General features: G+C 36.0%; 2 protein-coding genes and 1 long non-coding RNA gene across 7 annotated transcripts in view; 2 read left to right on the forward strand and 1 right to left on the reverse strand.

The window, feature by feature from the left end:
- The window catches only part of LOC106176119 (medium-chain acyl-CoA ligase ACSF2, mitochondrial), an 18,694-nt gene extending 13,521 nt beyond the window's left edge, over positions 1 to 5,173 (forward strand). The window contains exons 11-16 of one of the 2 annotated variants that reach the window (XM_013558357.3): positions 351 to 427; positions 2,215 to 2,322; positions 2,749 to 2,897; positions 3,266 to 3,407; positions 3,699 to 3,809; positions 4,205 to 5,173. In XM_013558357.3, the coding sequence (XP_013413811.2) occupies positions 351 to 427; positions 2,215 to 2,322; positions 2,749 to 2,897; positions 3,266 to 3,407; positions 3,699 to 3,809; positions 4,205 to 4,342 (725 nt within the window). In that variant the 3' untranslated portion in view covers positions 4,343 to 5,173. Of the gene's footprint in view, positions 1 to 350; positions 428 to 933; positions 1,011 to 2,214; positions 2,323 to 2,748; positions 2,898 to 3,265; positions 3,408 to 3,698; positions 3,810 to 4,204 lie in introns of both variants that reach the window. The other variant, XM_013558358.3, reaches the window with a different exon arrangement.
- Positions 3,180 to 8,044, reverse strand: LOC106176120 (uncharacterized). The gene is made up of 3 exons (XR_015333363.1): positions 7,908 to 8,044; positions 6,644 to 6,708; positions 3,180 to 5,953 (listed from the first exon to the last, which is right to left on the reverse strand). It is a non-coding gene; the product is annotated as an uncharacterized LOC106176120 (long non-coding RNA).
- The window catches only part of LOC106176116 (inositol polyphosphate-4-phosphatase type I A), a 23,739-nt gene continuing 12,726 nt past the window's right edge, over positions 8,010 to 19,022 (forward strand). For 2 of the 4 annotated variants that reach the window (XM_087007966.1, XM_087007963.1), the window contains exons 1-11: positions 8,010 to 8,103; positions 9,571 to 10,068; positions 10,489 to 10,553; positions 10,723 to 10,810; positions 11,321 to 11,524; positions 13,846 to 13,890; positions 14,119 to 14,237; positions 14,815 to 14,931; positions 15,265 to 15,344; positions 17,579 to 17,681; positions 18,754 to 18,953. In XM_087007966.1, coding sequence (XP_086864092.1) covers positions 9,951 to 10,068; positions 10,489 to 10,553; positions 10,723 to 10,810; positions 11,321 to 11,524; positions 13,846 to 13,890; positions 14,119 to 14,237; positions 14,815 to 14,931; positions 15,265 to 15,344; positions 17,579 to 17,681; positions 18,754 to 18,953 — 1,139 coding nt within the window. In that variant the 5' untranslated portion in view covers positions 8,010 to 8,103; positions 9,571 to 9,950. Of the gene's footprint in view, positions 8,104 to 9,570; positions 10,069 to 10,488; positions 10,554 to 10,722; positions 10,811 to 11,320; positions 11,525 to 12,578; positions 13,631 to 13,845; positions 13,891 to 14,118; positions 14,238 to 14,814; positions 14,932 to 15,264; positions 15,345 to 17,578; positions 17,682 to 18,753; positions 18,954 to 19,022 lie in introns of those variants that run through there. The other 2 variants (XM_087007964.1, XM_087007967.1) reach the window with 2 other exon arrangements.

The raw sequence follows: 19,022 nt of genomic DNA on the forward strand, positions 1-19,022 counted from the left end.
GGCTACAAACAACCACAAACATAAAATGGTTGAGAAATCAGTTTATATATATATTAACTGATTTCCCAACCATTTAATGCTTGTAAACATTTGTGGCCGTTAATTAGACAGATCATCCCCAAGTGCATGTGCAAAGAGAGAAGAAATTCTGTTGTCTACTTCTCAGTCTTCTCAAAATTAATTATTCCAGATACTGATTAAATGATTTACATTAAAGCTAATGATCAAATGTAACAGTTAATTACTCAAATTCTTTGATTTTCTTGATTCTTTTAAAATCAATTTCCAAGTTGTACATGTCATATATCATATCTTAGTTTTCACAAGACTGAAGTTGCTCTTGATTTTAGGTATTATGGCGGGCTCGCCTTGTCCATCTGTCATTATGAAACAGGTTGTCATTAACATGCATATGAAGCATTTGACAGTAAGTTTCCTGGTGCTCACTGGTATTGTTTTACAGCATTTGGTTCCCAGAACCATCTTACAGGATCGATCCATCTTCGAGGGGTTTTATGATAAATTGCTTTCAACATAAGCGGCTAAAATGTCTATCACGCCTACTGAAGCTGCTAAACTATATGATTAATTACCCCCTAGCAGCTTAAGTAGACATCTAAGCAAGTTGATTGCAATTTAGCAAGAATTCCCTGAGAGATAGATCGATCCACAGTTAATATGATAGGATATGGGAATGGTCCCTTAGATAAAGGTTAATTTACACTGTATTGGTGCCTGGTTACCATTAGAGGTGTTACAGAACCATATTTTCTGAAGAGAGAAATATAAAGAGGGGCATAAATTCAAGAGTTTGTAGGGTGGGGAGCAGTATTAAGAGCATTTTTCTGTGCACCAATACTTTGTGATTGGCCTAATCTTACACAAGTATGCTACCCCTGGTATGATGTAAATGTTGTTCATCAATAATTACAGGCATCATTGGTGGGACCCCATGCCCAGTAGCAATCGTAAAACAGGTTGTAAAGACCATGTATATGAGTTATATTACAGTAAGTCAAAGGTCACAGTAATTAAATATATACATCATATTGCCTGCATGATGTTAACAAGCACCTGGACATTTTTTGTTGAAGGGTTTTTTGTGCTTCTTTGCAATATATAAAACTGACATTAACATTACATTAAATAAAACTTTTAAGGTACAGTATTAAATGGGATTAGGTATAAAGTGTACTTAAAAAGTAAATATGTTATGTCCCAGTGATGCTCAAAGTTTTGAGTTTTGATCTGCAGCATTACAGAGGTGGAAAAAATTAAACTGGTAAAATGTGCTCCATTTTGCAATGCAAAACGCATTACTATATGTAGCACATACATGTAATTAAGTTTTCACAGGCCTTCTGCACACAGTTTCGCGAGAGGACACTGGTCTTGGTTTATGTACAGCTTTGGGGTGAATTCTCCCTCAGTTTTTAGTTTTTCCTGCCTTAATTATTTTCATAGATAGTTTAAATTCTGTTAGATGTTCTTCCTAATATTAAGGATAAGGATGCTTCACAGGATTAAATTCTGTTAGATGTTCTTTCTAATATTAAGGATAAGGATGCTTCACAGGATTAAATTCTGTTAGATGTTCTTCCTAATATTAAGGATAAGGATGCTTCACAGGATTAAATTCTGTTAGATGTTCTTCCTAATATTAAGGATAAGGATGCTTCACAGGATTAAATTCTGTTAGATGTCCTTCCTAATATTAAGGATAAGGATGCTTCACAGGATTTAGCAGATTGGTTTTATTCCTTTGCTTTTTCTTCATTTTTGTTAGTTTGTGACGCTTTTCTTTATTTTTGGAACCAAATCACTTTCATGTAGATTACTAACAAGTACAAATGTGCAACAGCTAGGGACACTGTACAACAGTATTTTTATTGACAAAAAACCTTGAGGAACACTCTTATGTATGAGTACCAAGTGATTATGTAACAATAAACAATAACTAAGCCAGGGGCGGATTTAGGGCGTCTTCTGGGTCTTCCAGAAGACGGTCAGATTTTTAATTTTACATTGACGGTTATCTATTTTTTTCTGTCGGAAGACAGTCAAAAATGGAGGATGAATCAACAAAGATAATTTGGAAGACTGTCAGCAAATAACTCTGGATCCGCCCCTGTAAGCAGTACTGTTTTGATGGCATTCTCTTTCAAAATACATTTTATCAGTCTGCTACATACAGTTAGCCTTGTTTTGTTCAAGGTTTGCTATGGTACTACAGAGAACAGCCCAGTGACACTCCAAAGCTTCATGGAGTCACCTTTTGAAAAGAGAGTGTCCTCAGTGGGAAAGGCTTCCGCTCATGTGGAGGTGAGAGACAAAGTTTTGGACAAAATTTACTTTAATAAATCAAAATGGCAAATATGGAACCTGCACTGTGCAGTTAAATAGTTAATAAAACTAATCATTAGTAAAACAGGGTGGAGTGAGCAGCAAGCATTATTTCAAACGTTTTGATATGAATACACTTAATCTGCCTTTTTGACGAAAAAAAGATTCCCTCGGAGAGAAAATTTGATCCAACCTCATGGTCATTTCTCAAAGTAGATCCACAAACATAGTGAATTAAACAAAGTCTTCCTTTTCAGAAAAAAAAAACCTGTCTCAGAATTGCAAGTTTTAGGTCTGGCCTGGTTTAAAAACAGCAAAACATGGCATTTTCCTATACATATCCCAGCCACTTTAAAACTCCATCATAGCAACAAAACCAGTAATGAATACATCTGTATGTTTTAGCTCAAAGTGGTAAACAGCGAGGGTGACATTGTCCCTGTGAACACAGTGGGAGAGCTCTGTACAAGGGGGTATGCCACCATGTTAGGCTACTGGGGTGATGAGGACAGAACAAGGGAGGTGGTCAAACCAGACGGATGGTATCACACTGGGTAATCCATTCTAGATTATGGCCCCATTCAGAATAGGGGACTAACTAGTCCGAGGGTCAAATGTGGCCGACCCACTTGAATACTTCCCAATGCGATATATATTCAGTGACTATTAGCAGATTAGATAGCAAGCTTTGTGGTGGGTAGCCATATTTGACCCAGGGATGTTGTCCTGCTTTGCTTGCAACTTCTGTCATTGTAGCAGAACCTTTGATCAGTGCCGTCTACTTACAATGTATTGTCCAAATTCTTCCATTAAAGCATAAAAAACACCAAAAATAATGTAACTCTAACCATAAAGTCAATTTATTCACCACAAAGAGAGTATAAATATTGAATTAATGTTTGCATCAATGTCATTATTTTAGAGATTTGGCCTTTCTAGACGAGGAGGGCTATGGTCATATCACGGGGCGTCTGAAGGACATGGTCATACGAGGCGGAGAGAACATCTACCCTCTGGAGGTGGAGGAGTTTCTCTATACTTACCCTAAGATTGAGGACGTTCAGGTGAGTGGTTGAAGTACGTGCCAGTTAGCAGCAGTATTTACAACATGAAACATCACTAAAATAAAGTGTACCAGCAAATTTATCATATCATTTAAGGTACACTGGTGCATTTTGAAAATTATCTGGCCACGTGTCTGCACATCCCCTTTAACTTTACCAGTGAAAAAGAAGTTGTCCAAACTGTTGACTATTACAAAATCATTTTCAAAGTTTTAAAGCAATACATATGCCACATATCCCCCTCATATAACAAGCATTAAGTCATATTAACGAAATGACTGTGTATTTAAGGTGATAGGAGTACCTGATGAGAGACTGGGGGAAGAGTTGTGTGCCTGGGTCAGGCTGCACAAAGGGGAAACTGCCACACAGGAAGAAATTAAAGAATTTTGTAAAGGAAAGGTAGGAGGGAAAAATAAAATGATTTTTGTAACATATGTACATTGGTCATAAAAAGGAGTTATTTCAATTGCAATTTTGTGAGGTTAACAGAAAATTTTCTTGGAACCTACCAATTTTGAAATGTGTGACATAAATAGCAATCTCCTTGGAACGTGCGCCAAGTTTGTGAGAAGTGACACTTTTTTGAGATGTTCAAATCTTCGTGGCACTATCAAGTTTTTTTCCTACATTTTGTGATGAAATTTAGTAAATTTTTCTTCAAAGGCTGAGAAGAAGCATTTGTTTTATCAATAAATGTCTAAATCCACAGCATATATATATATATATATATATTTAAAATTGATATATTAGTATAGTACACGTATGAAATCCGACTTTTCAATAATTTTTTCCAGATATCTCATTTTAAGATACCAAAGTACATCATGTTTGTGGACAGTTTTCCTCTGACAGTGACAGGCAAAGTTCAGAAGTTCAAGATGCGTGAACAGAGCACAAAAGAGCTGCATCTGGACCATGTGATACCCCACTAGGACAGCATTTCAGCAGTTTGTAAAAAGACATTATCACATATTATCAGTTCACGGCTGGAGAACTAGACAGGTTCAGGGATTGAAATGAAGGTTATAAAAATACAGAAAAATGTTGCATTATATATTATTTTTATATTATATTTTTGATAACAGTAAGAGTAGGATGGGGCATTTTGTACCATTATGCATTTATTCAAGGTAAACTAGTAGCATTTTTAGCTAAATCAAGAGATTAGGACTTGTTTGTTTTCATGGTATTCATTATCCAAGTGCAAACTACGTGTAAAGATATCATTACTCATTTAATATTCTTAAACCTAAAAATGTTATAAATATGTTTTTAGGCCTAAAAATGTTATTAATATATGTTTTAACACAGCATTGTTTATCCGGTCTGCATGTACTTTACAACAGCATTAACAGATCATGATTTATGAAGGGTTGCCCAGCAGCGATTTTTTTGTTTCTAAACAAAGAAAGTTTTGGTACAAGTACCATATATATGCTTTTTTTGGGATACATTTTGTGCCCATAACAAATGTGGGACAAAAAATGAGTGCAATGAAACCAACAAGAAAATACAGTAGGCTGAAGAAAAGATTTATGAATGCTGTCAAAGAAAAGAAAAAGAGTAGAGGACCATATGCAAGACCTGCGTGGGTGGAGGTGTTTAACTTGCTATGGCGCTATATATGCCTGTTAAACTCTTCAAATTGATACAAAGTGACAAATCAGCTTAACTACATTATTTAGCAGACAAAGTGTAATTTTATGTAGTTCTACCTTATACTGACAAAGGAAGTGGAATAAAGGTGGGTTTTGAAAAGTAAATTATTGAAGATGTTTTACAAACAAGAGCAATAACAAATTCAAAAGAAACAGAAACCGATTGTGACACGGTAGTTTGGGACATTTTCCCCTTGACAATACCTTCCAGCAATTGAAACAATATTGATATACATTATTCTCAGTGGTGGCTATGAACGTTGGACTAAATGGAAAAAAAGTTATTTGGTTATATGCTTGGGAGAGTCTTAGAGACCACATGAGTAATCGGATCGACTTAATTGCAATCAATGACAGATTAAAGGACATTAATCGACGTAAATATGAACCCAGGAACAGATTGTGAAAGTGACTGTTATGTAGCACATAGTACTATACTGTGTCGACCAGTCATGTACAGCGTCGCCCCCTATGGTGAATAAAGTTTACCTCAAGACATGTCAGTGATCATGTGCTGGCACGTACACTAGCTTTATTTCAGTGCAAACTAAAGAAAGGATGTCCAGTCAAAACCATTAAGTTTGCGTGGTTCTGTATTCTTAAATGTGCACATGGTCTGTCCCCTCTCAAACTTCTTCACATGACGTGCACATTTAAGTATGTTAAGTGCCTCTGTGTATACAGCACGTATCCTGATGCCTCTTTGTGTGCAGATTTCTTTGAAGTTGATGCTCTTTGTGTGTGTGCCCGGATGATTTTTTACATCCACATCTTCCACATTTCACTTCTTCACTCATGGCAGTTTCCCTCAATTTCTGATGTAGCTGTCATATGTTACATGCATAAGCGTGTGATAAAATGTGCCAGACCTATGTCTCAATCAATCTGAAAGAATAAAAATAACAGTTGGATACATAAATATCAACTCACTGCATAGCCCTCATTGGCCTAAAAGAGCGGTTATTTTGGGTTTTAAATATGTTATGTGACAAGCACTGGTCATTATAATATTACAGTTGAAAAACTAAGCTGAAACAGGCTAATGCAAAAAACAACTTCTCACTGCTTGATATAGTCTAACAAAGAGACCATTCAGAATGAGAAGTGCCGAATGCTAGCTGGTCCACAGCCTAAATATGGAGGACCTACATGAAAGGAAGACCGCTTAATCCTGTAATTGTCTCTCCGTCTCTCACACACCTCGTCCTTACAGGGGCACAGTAATTAAATCTTGTCTCAATTCAACCGGTTAAGGGACAATGCCATTGTTGGTCATTGTGGGACCCCACATTTGCAATTGAACTCTTTTAAAATTGGTTCACACGCCAGTTTGAGAAAGTCCCTAGTATTTAGCAGCAGTGCTACCACTTCTACATATTCACGCCATTTAAACGCATACATGTATTTGTACAGTAGCCTCAAGTGTTTCTGAAGCAGGGTGTTATAAGACCTCATTTTACTCTACGTAATCTGTGTAGAACGTTATTGTAAGGACTAACTTGGATCAAATATAAATGTTTTGGAACAATATATGGAGGAAAGAATGACGCCAATTCATAATGATAATATATATACCTTTTCTTATTCAAAGCTAGCCTTCATGTGAAAAAAATAATACTGGACACTGTCCTCTTCTTAACCTAAAAGTAATAAAACAGAATTTAGCATATCATTAATTACTGAACATACGATTTGACAGCTTGTGAACGTGTTTCAACCACGCTCGGCTGTCACCTTGATTGGATAGTAAACGATTGTCGTAAAATCGCTAAATGATATTAAAATCGGGTACATAAACTTAAAAACCACCTAGGACAACCTAAGACTGCCACATTAATCCAATACAATGCAAAAATAAACTATAACAAGTGGTTAAAGCCTTCAAACCGAATGTCGTAAAGTCCCCATATACCTCCATAGAGACAATAAAATAGAATGAGCTTCTGAAACAAACCTGATCCAGTTCCAACAGAATAATCGAAATAAAATACTGCCGGGCATCGGAGCGGCCTAAAACTTGGCACGTTTACCGCTAATACTGCAGGCTACATCATCCTGTCGCTCGTTTGTAAATTCCGTGCATGGCATACGCACAATCAAACCGTAAAGCCAAATATCACCAAATATCACCCCTGATGTTTATCTTGGTCCTCTCAACAATCCAATTCAGGAAATGACGTAACCGCAGAGGTCGCATTGTCCAATGGCATGGCTTCTTTTTCGTAATGGTAGGTTAGAGTGGACCAACTTAAACATCAGAGGTGGAATTTTGATTTAAGGTTTGATTGTGCACGGAACTTACAAACGAGCGACGGGATGATGTAGCCTGCAGTATTAGCGGTAAGCGTGCCAAGTTTTAGGCCGCTCCGATGCCCGGCAGTATTTTATTTCGATTATTCTGTTGGAACTGGATCAGGTTTGTTTTTAGAAGCTCATTCTATTTTATTGTCTCTATGGAGGTATATGGGGACTTTACGACATTCGGTTTGAAGGCTTTAACCACTTGTTATAGTTTATTTTTGCATTGTATTTGATTAATGTGGCAGTCTTAGGTTGTCCTAGGTGGTTTTTAAGTTTATGTACCCGATTTTAATATCATTTAGCGATTTTACGACAATCGTTTACTATCCAATCAAGGTGACACCCGAGCGTGGTTTCAACGTCTGAGTGACAAAAAATTCAGAAAGTAGAACAATCCACTACTAGCACCGAACCACGTACGTGCGACAATAAAGACATCAGGATTACAATTAAGTGCACAATAAATGGAGAAACAAAAAAAAACTAAGAGGATGAAAGATTGTTAAGCGATACAAGTGTTCCCACTAAACTATACTACCTGAAAATGCATACATTGAGCACAAAGCAACATCGCAGTGAACGCTGCACACCCTCTGCAGGTCAACCAATGTGTCAAGAAAAGCGGAAGTTAATATATATAGTTCCTCGAAAACGAGGCAATATGGCCGACTTAAGAAATTGGAAGTCCTCCTTAGGTGCTTGTGTTATGGTTTTATACTGATTGCAGCAAAACGGTGAGCCCTAGTATTTTAAGATTTATCGAGATAATTGTAACTATATCCTGTCTTTTTATAGCAATATACATATAACAGCAATATCATTTCAAATTATTTGTAGTGTAGATTATTTTACGTCTTGAGACGTCTGATTTCCTTCCTACCCATCCCATCGCAAATATGCTGTTAACGATGATACATATCTTCGTATCCAATGAAAGTATATGACTGGTTTTATTTGCTGCAAGTAGAGTTACTTTTCCCATTGAATTTAATATTGTCGGCCATAATATATAATCCGTAAAGACGGTCAATGCAATTTATATGCATAAGATATATGAATCACAACTGACTTGGAATCTGAGCACTTGCTATGCTTGGAATGCTATTGGCACCAAACTGTTTCCCTTTGCACATAATCTAATATATTGTTAAAAAAATATGCCAGAACATGTCCTGGTGTGTTGAAGCCCTTGTAAGAGTTACCTCAGTGTGTGACAGGCAGACTTGCATTAATAATTAATGGCATGGAGTAATACTGCCAGTGTAAGAGCGCATTCTCAACGAATTAAGCCAGGCTTTACAAAGCCGGTGACCTAAAAATGGCAGACGTACATGAAAGAAAAACCGCCTAATCTTTTAATAGTCTCTCCGCCTCCCCACACGTCGTCCCTGCGGGGTACAGTAATTAAATCGCGTCTCCGTTCGCCATGCGGAAGCTACCTGAGAAATATTAAGTGCGCATGCTCATCAGTTAAACTCGTGGTGAAGAAAGCATGGCGGCTGAAGGCGATCAAAGGAAAAAAGCTCTTCTGTTCTATTATCTTTGAAAACAGAGACGAAAAAGGAATAATTTGGCCCGTAGAGCAGCAATGAATCGACTATCTACGGAGATAATATCACCAGAGATATTCACGGAGATATTCATGTTCGGAGCCGAGATTTAATTACTGTACCCCGCCGGGACGACGTGTGGGGAGGCGGAGAGACTATTAAAAGATTAGGCGGTTTTTCTTTCATGTACGTCCGCCATTTTTAGGTCACCGGCTTTGTAAAGCCTGGCTTAATTCGTTGAGAATGCGCTCTAATACAATATTCTTCAACGGGTGTATGGTTTCACAGAGGCATAACTAATAAACTGGTACTTGAGCAGATTTACCTTATCCACAGTACTGTTGATGGCAATAGTTGTTGACTTTAAAATGGTGTTTGACTTGAGGTTGTGAGAGGTAAGCTAAAGAATTGATAGGTCCTGACTTACAGCTGACTAAATATTGCTGGCTGTCATTTTACATTTATGTGTACCTTGCATGCATCTTTCATGCATTAGCACATATATACGTAGGAGATATTAGAAACTGAAAAAGGAATGCTAAGATATGAAACTGTGCTATGCCTTACACTGAGGCAGTTGAAAGTGACCAGTATACAGATAGTTTCATCATTCATATTTTGACGGTACAATTTTTTTATTTTTTATTTTAGATAACCTCACGTCTGTTAAAAGTACAAAGGCGAGGACTGTTCCACCATGTAGCGCTGCAGTCTCTATGGTAATGGGGCTGTTAGCCTATACTTGAGTCACAGTTGGGTCCAGTGTCACATACTTACAAGCCCTTATATATCCGCAACCTTATACCTGGGTCTCAGAGCCACACCAGAGCTTGGTGGGTGCATACTTAACATTCATACATGTGGGCCATTTTCTATTGCCAGCGTCCACTTCCTTTCCATCCCCTGGTATCTAACAAGCTCCTAGTAGACCAGATGAAACTACAGCAGCTTGGTCTTGTCTTGTGTTGAGCACTGTTTGCATCAAGTGTTTCCTAGCTTGGTTTGTGGTGCCCTCTATATAGGGTGTCACCATGAGGTTCAATGCTAAGGAGATGGCAGCACTGGCCAAGGAACCCAAGGACAAGTTTGACCAAGAGGGGGTCCTATGGGTGAAAGAAAAACAGGAAGGATTATTCCGAAAAGGGGAAGGTAGGATTTTTGTCTCTAATTAGATTTGAAGAGTTGTAGATTAAATATAGATCTGATTTCTATCTGAATGCCTGTTGGAAATTTGTTTATCAGAAGGGTTATGTAACTTTAAAGGAGTTGGACTATGTACTGTAACAATAAATTACCAAAATACAGTACACAGTTTTAAACTTGAAAGCACAGCTTAATTTCAAAAATTGTTGCGGTTTGTGAAATTAAAAGAAAATATGTCTCTAGTTTCTTAGAAGTTTCACTTTCAAAACTTGACCTCTCAAGGTATGAATATATAACTAAAGACCATCAGATTATAAAATTATGATTTCTGAATGAGACACAGCTTATTTCATTCCATGTGCAAATTTTATGCACAATTTCCCTCAAGATTAAATGCCATCTTATAACATACATTGTTTTTTGCAGTTTATGTGCAGAGATGGTGCCGACTGCGTGGAAATGTCCTGTTTTACTTCAAATCTAAAGAGCCAGTGAGTATTGATATATGGAGGCTTTGAAATAACTGTAATTGTATAGTCTGAATAGCAAACATGTTAATAGAAATCTTTTGTTCTCAAAAAGATATTTATTATAGATATACATTATAGATATTTATCAGAGGCATTATTTCTTATTTAAGTTGCTTTTTTCTTCCTGCAGACATCAGAACCTTATGGTGCAATTATTCTTGAGAGATGTACAGTTGAACTAGATCTCAAGGAAGAAATGCAGTTCTCTTTCCAAATTGGTAAGTCAGTATAAAAGTGCTCACTTTACACGTTGGTTTATTAGTTTCTTTTGATCAGCCTTCCATCTAATTTACATTTACTAATACTTCCAAGGCAGTTAGAAAATTGCAGCTAATTTGATTTTGAGTTTGACTAAATTGATCATAATGGTAGTGCCAAAGCTATTGAAAATGAATTGACTTTCTGACCTCTTCTAACCAGTGTTAGAAATTAAGGCTGGACCGTCTGCCCGGGGCAGACAACTTTCAGAACAGGCAGAGAAGTTTTCCCACCCGGCAGGCATTCTGGCCAGCTAATTTCCAAGATGGCTGAGCTTTCAGTCCAGCAACTTATTTTCCTAAGAGGCAAACACTGCTTCTAACAGTGCCTCTGAAACCTCTTACCCACTACCACCAACCATTCAACTTTTACGTCACAATTTTCTCTTTTGATGCTCTTTAAGCATTTTGTTTGTTTCTGCATCTCTCTAATATATTTACTTGATGCCTTGTTATTTTTTTCTTGCACAGTGTTTGAGGGTGATGACAGAGTCCAGTTTTTTGCTGCCCGTACAGAAGAAGAGCGAGATGCGTGGATTGAAGTCCTCCACATAGCCAGCTATGAGTGTCTCAAGATGCAGTTGGAGAGTCTCCGTGAGCAGATCAGGAATAAAACTGGGAAGGATCCCATTGATGACCCCGACCCCACAGTACTAGAGGATAACACAGAAACAGGTAGGACAAATCAGTACTCTTCTTTTGGTTTTAAATTTTTTTCTTAATTGATGAAGAGATGCCCCTGGCACACAGTGAAGTCTACCTTTGATGCATCTGCATCATAAATTACAGGGCTCACCCAAGCCAAAAGGCTGTGTGTGGGGACTGTCTATGAAATTGAAAGCTTTTTTTCAAGTGCATCACATATTTTGATTTGGCTTTGTAAAATGTAATTTAATTTTTTTAAAGCCGGATTTGTAGTTATCTATATTAGAATTTATTTTGACTTAATATTATCTAGCTATTTGCCATTTGGACTTTGACCTCAGTGAGCCCAATTAATGATGATGGATTTGACAAAACACAAAATTTGAGACAAACATTTATCTATAAGAGGTGCATTTGTGCTACTTTTGTGTATTATTGATTGACTGATAGTTTGACCAAATATCTTCATTCATATGGTAAACTAATAATAAGGTTTTGTTTATGGTTAGTTACTACTGAAATACAAAAAGGAAAAAAAAAAACACATAGGGACATCATCATCATTGGCAAATTAATGCATATACATGGAAATAAAAAAAACAATGGTGTGTTATACAGAAATGATTAATGTTTGTTTAAAAGGAAGTCCTATGCTCCTGAATATTTGTATAAATAGCATATATATATATATATATATGGTTAATGGCATAATTTAGAAAGTGAAGAAATCATTCTCATAATCAGTCTATGAAACCAATTTTTGTCTGAAACAAAGTAAACTGTGAGTTGAATAGGATAGTGTTATTTAAAATCAAACCTACCTTGTTGTTAGCAGATTTTGTTGCACTTCCTGTCCAAGGTTTTAACCTGACCTTGCTTATATCATATAATTATGTGTGATACATGTGATGATTAATCTGATATGAGTTGATTTGGTGACCAGTGGAGATTTTCATATCTCATGATTGATAGCCAAACATCTGCATTGTCATATTCTGTGAGAGAAGTAGCCGTTGTCATTTATATTAAATTCCTCATTGAAATGTATCGTCATACAGTGTTAAAACTGCTGATCTTTGTGTATAATATAGTGTGAAAAGTTTGAGTGTTTGCTTATAGCTATGTGTATTTTGTTGTTGTCTTGATATGCACAATATTGACATTCTGTTTGGAGATTGCTTACCTGTATCTACTAAATATACTGGGGAAGTAGCTGTAATTGGTTAGGGAAAAGCATTTTGTCATTACACTATAATTTATAGCAATTGTGCTGATCTTCAAGGGAGCTTGACAGTCATGGCATGGTAGGTTAACAAAATGAGGGATTCAAAATGTCAGTGAAGATATATTGATGATAAGAAGAGCAGATAAAAGCAAAGATTGCTTACTTCAGCAGTAAAAAGTGACTGTGAACTGAAAAGAAAGTGATAGGAAGTGACTCATCTTATGACCAAGCAGAAGACAGGAAGACATTTTGTCAGGAAACAATCATCCACCACATATTTATGATTTCATCAGGGACTCCAGAAGATGGAGAAATTCTACTGTCACAGTGTCGGGGGATGTATAATATGCTGTTCTGAAGTTGGATAGCAAGGCTTGGAACCTGAACTATGATTGTAAACTATATTTAGAAGATAGAGATAATACAGTGAACAGAAGCCATTGTGCACTCTCACAGAGATGGGTTTGACAGGTTTCTTTGTTGTAAGCTAGCTTTACAGTGTCTAATATGAAGAAATAACAAGAAATGGACTAAATAAGGCATAAAACCTGAGTTAATACATGGCTCATACCTATAGAACAGGAGGAAGTTGGAACATGGAATAGAAAATATAGAAGAAAAAAGCTGAACATTCATTTTAATTCACTGGAACTTGGAAACATAAAAAAAAACTCTGAATGAAGGATATTTACTAATTTTTCTTAAATTTGCCTGGCATGAAGAGGAACATATAAAATAGACTGAATGAGGAGAAAATTAAGTATTCAGACTTACTCACAAAATGGGTGAGACTCAGAGTAAGCTGCAGTCAAAGAAAAAGAAGCCTCAGCATGCCACGTGGAAGAAGTTGAAACCTTGGATGTCAGTGGTGGAAGATGACAGCGAAGACGATTTTGATGATGGCTGTGATGGTACTAGAATAATTATAGTAGTATTGTTTACAGTACATTTATACAGATATACTAGTATGCATTCTTTTTCCAGAGAAACCATTTTTGGAATTTATTTTAAGTTCCAAAAGTAGGAAAGGAAATACCCCTAAGACGTTGATGAAGGATGGGTAATTTCTTAAAGTTAATTATTCAGAAGTTGTTTTATTGACGTTTTTGTGTCTTTTTGTCTTCAGGGGGTGATGCAGGCACTGATGATCCAGCAGTGGAAATCTGCATAAGTAAGTTTTGTTTTTATACTTTTCAAATTGGCAAATCTTCATTTAAGTGACCAAAGTAGCCTTCTGCGGCTAATAGCAGGTAATTAACTATTGTTTAACGGCTTAAGTGGGCGTCCTAGACATCTAAGCTGCTTAGATTGAGAGCAATTTAGGGAGGGACCAGTGGAGATGGACCGATCCTGTTAGATCGATCTAACCAGTCTTAAGGTGCACTTTTGCTACTTTCAGCCTGTTCTGGCCTCCCCAAGGAGCCCAATGGCAGGACCCCCAACCCATTTGTCAGTATTCACATCATGGCCCCACCAGATCAACAATGGCTGGGACACGCCCATACTGAGGTCGTGGAGGTAAACCAGGCATTTATTTATTTATTTATTTATTTATTTATTTATTTATTTATTTATTTATTTATTTATTTATTTTTGCAGTCTGTATTCTCTCAGCAGACTTTGTAGTTGGGATTTTACACCTTGGGAAACCTTTGTAATCCCTTTTTTGTCCCACTCACTAGTGTGGTCATATTGTGACCCAATTTCAGATAGTTGACTTGTTATGTAAAGGGAAAAAAACACTTTCATCATTTTTACTGCCTTGAACTATTTCTGGTAAGTGGAGCAATTTGGACAAGAATGATCCTTTTCTTACTGATATTATAAATTATGAAGGAGCAAGGTGGGGGAGAATAACTTTTATCGTTAAAGTTAATGATAAGCTAAGGCAACATTTACAGGTGTAGCAGAAAAGATTGTGTGCACATTTGCTATCATCAATGTACCCATAATGATAATGATAATGATGACTTTAAGTAAGTAAGACAATAAGGAGCAGAAATGAATTGTTAAAAGAGCACAGTTAATGTTACATATTTTGATAAACAAAAGTTAGTTTTAAAGATTTCAGGTTAAAACTTTGCTTATCTTACAGAAAGAGTGCAATCCCATATTTCTGAAGACAGTCAGCTTCAGTGAGTCAAGTGTCCTAAGAAAGTCCACCAGAGTGAAGCTGGTTATCTTTGACTGTAAAGAGCGACTGACTGGCACGGTGAGTAACTCACTGTAATCAACAGTTCAACAATGTGAATAAAAGAAACATGTTTCTTGGTTTTTTGATCAGTGGATGTAATTTTTTGCTAAGGGACATGAATTTTTAGTCATATTTTTTTTCATTTAGTATTAGTTTTGTTTATCTTCTGTGATGAGTCAATGATTACTATAAAGAAAGTGATTGTTGTAACAGTTGTGGTTTTCCACTCAGGAAGTGACAGTCTTAGGTCCTGTGTGAACATTTAATGGTAAAAGTACATACCTTTCGCCATATGATTAATTCAGAAATGCATTACCACCACACTGGTCCATATATTTTGTTTCATTTCAGATGTCTCAGATTGGCCAAGTTATTTTCACACTGTCAGATTTAATCACTGCCCCAGATAACAGACTCACACTGAGACTCAAGTAAGACCACTTTTACTGTTTATATTATGTTTACACCCAGACTACTTCAGACTGTAAACAGGCCTAACATCATAGGAGTAATCAGGTACATGTCATCAAATGACCACATTACATACAAATGTCATAGTACATTGCAGCCCTCTGTGTAATTTTCCCCATCTCAAAACACAGTATAGGTAAATAATCCATTCTAAAGTTGTCCTCATCTGAATAGAAGAGATAAAAAAAATCAAAGGAATTCAGTAATGACTAGTGTGATGTAATATGATGTAGTGTTAATGTGATTGGAGTGGAGTGGAGTATTGTGTAGCAAACTATAGTAAAGTATAGTTTAGTGCAAAGCTGTTGATTCAGAATGATACTGTTGTATTTTGTCAAACTACAACAAAAATCTTTGATGTTAATTCCATGTTATTCAGCCAAAGCCATCCATGGTCCCCGTGGTGATAGCTGTCTGTTTACTTATTTCCCAGTATCATACTTAAATAAGCAGGTCATATACAAAAAAGATAAAGATGGGCTCCAAACACATTCTTCCTTCAGTTAAAATGTTATGGTAGACACGATAAGGTGAATATGTTTAAATCATACTCAGTCTTTGTTAATGATTCACTTCATTAAGAAGTGGTCATCATGAAAACATAAAAGCCTATCAGGTATGGCTGAAAGACTGATTTTTCTCTTTGTTAAAAAAAAAACTTAGCTTTGATGACCCCGCAGATGATAATACTTGATTAGTTCCATTAACATAAACTGACCTGTGCAGAAATTTTCATTTAAAAGATGAAACTCCATATCACTTACCTGTTATGCATGATTGCATTTCAAGGTTTAAACATAAACTTTCTTCTGGAGTTTTAGATTATAACTGCATTTGGTAATGAATTGGCAAGGCTGGGTCAGGTTTAATGATACAAAATGAATCAGTTTACACATAAAAGGACCAACAAGTGGTTTTTGAACAGGGGTATCTAGGTCTGTGCAGATAATAGTTTCTATTTGAAGGCATAATGTTGAAGGTCATACCTGATAGGATTATATTACAATACCTGAATGTTGATAGATGTTATGATAAAACCATGGTATAACAGATAATTCAGGGATTTGACTGAAAAAGACCACACTTTCATCATTTGACATAAGCCTTGTATCGAAATTAGAATTCATCAATAACATACACCATGGTTTGACAGAAAAATCATTTTGGCTGTGCTGGCTTCCATATTGTTTCAAAGACTCCTTTCATTGGTATTATAATGGAGCAAGTTCTTTTAATGGAGTGAAATTCCCCCTCATAGATTTCCTGACTCAGATAATGCATATGCATCTTGGGGCCAGCCGCAATCTGGTGTGATGCTGTAAAATATATATCATATGTAGCAATGTTTAAATTTATCTAAAATAAAGTAGAATGTTATCATAGGGCGGAACTTTTGGGAAGTATTTTAACTTTGATTTCCTTCTCTCAAATTCATTTCTCCTGGGTTGTTTATTTTTGGCTACATTTTCAATTTTCAAAAATCCTTTTAACACTTACCGACAATTTAGAAGCTTACAGTAATTGATCATATGTTATGAAGCACTATCTGAAACTGATAAAGTGAACAGTTACCTCAGATGATTTCACACTAAATTGTATACACAGGGGAGATTTTCAGGCATTCATCAGCATGCTTTAGCATTCTTACGTAATTTAGGACATTTTTACTTAATCAGCGTCTGTGCAACAGTTTTTTTGGATACCTTTCTGTTTGGAAATGGAGGGCTATTATCCCAGTGGGAAAAACAGTGCCTTCTTCGTGTGAGTGTTATCACTTAACATGTCGAGATTGAGAGGCTTTTAATGCTGCCTGCAAGTTTTTAAAGTGTTATTACGTGTTAATTATGTTTATCTAGTTTTTTTAATTGTAGTACCTTACAATAGTAGTATGCATCTTGATTTTACAGTTAAGAAAATGATTTTTGTAAAAAGTTGGATGGGAATTTTAGGTTTGAATTATGTCAACATAGAGTCATTTTTACAAGGAAATTTATAGCATGTAATTGCAACAGTTTTACTCTTAATTTTACAGAAAAATCTTTTGTAGATAATCCAAGAATTCTCGAATTATCTACTGGTGTCTAGAAGCAATTTAATATGTCAAATGTAATTAAGATAATTGCATTTATCATACTCTCATTATTTCCTATTATCAACTTAAAGTTAGATATTCAACCGTGTCTCTGTATTTCAGTTCATCAGACTTCAGTGAGGGAGGCACAGTCACTGTGATGTCATGGGAAAATGATGAGTATGCCGCCAGGAACAGTCGGATGACAACAGGGTCTTTAGAAGAGGTGGGTGTATTAACAAAGTGTTGTTTGTTCTTCATTAAATTATAATTTAAGTACTAGGAATATGATGGGTGATAAATCAAAGATCTCATTTTAATAGAATGGTGAGATCATTGCCTGTAAAGTGCAGATGTTAGTTCGAGGAGATACAAATAGTAATTCACCTGACTTGGATTCGGACGGAAACTGCATTATTTCCTGATTAGACATGGAATAGATTCCCCACGGGGATTAGGCAACAAGCATTTAAGTGGGTTGGCCACATTTGATCCTCAGATTTGTTAGTCTGCTGTTCTGAATGTGCTCTGTGACTGCTTTCCAAGACCAATTAAATATGCAAATTGCCTCAATAACTGGCCTTTGATTTTTAACCATTTTTTTTTTTTATCTTAACAGACAATATGAATTTTAAAGTATAGAGATCACATGCCCCTGTTTTGATGCAACTTATCAAAATTTTAGTTATAAATTAATACACTTGATACAATTGTGGCTGTACTAGCTATCAATAGTTGATATAAAAACTGTTCTGATCTGTTATCAGTGAGATATTTTAGACTTGTCTGTGTTACAGTTGTTGAAGTTGATGCTAACACTATGTCAGTGCATGAAAGCTGCCATCTTCTTTGCAGTTTGGCTATATGGTCTTATGTGTATTATATACCTTTAATTATGCTACAACAAGCATGACAAACTATAGACATTGTCTTTTTAAAGACATCTAAAAAAATATATTGAAAATATATCAAAATTTTGAAATATATATCAGAGTTATTCTGCGACTAATATTATGAGATGATGTTTGACTTGTTCTTGAAATGACAAAGAGGTTGATCTGTAAAACTGATTTTTTCAGCATATGTATGATTAGATATATGGTATAAACTGCACAACATAAAATAATAAGATTGATGATGATGGGATATTTTAAATGTTGAAAATAGAGGGCTGTCTAAATGAGTGGCAGTGCAGAGAAAAAACAATAGCTTAAATGGTAAATGACACAAATCATGGGAAATAAATAATAACTGTATTTTTCATCAACAGTAATGATATTGAAGATGATTTTTTACAGGAGAGCAGTAGTGACCAAGACGGGCCTGTACGTCCTCGAAGAAAAAGCAGTAAAACCAAGTGTCGAGATATGCTCAAGCCTTTCTATAACAACATCATGACAAAAACCTTCAGGTTCCCCACCAGTGATGGGTCTATGATTAGCGTGCATGAGTACATGGGGGAGAGCAAGCTTTGTTTTTACTTCCCACAGTTACTGCTGTGAGTATCATTTTAAGTAAATTATTATCCAAACTTTCTTGAAGTCACCTTCAGTGTTCACCTGTCTTT

The sequence above is a fragment of the Lingula anatina genome, chromosome 3, assembly GCF_051362555.1.
Source record: "Lingula anatina isolate TDL-2025a chromosome 3, LinAna3.0, whole genome shotgun sequence".
Lineage (NCBI taxonomy): Eukaryota > Metazoa > Brachiopoda > Lingulata > Lingulida > Lingulidae > Lingula > Lingula anatina.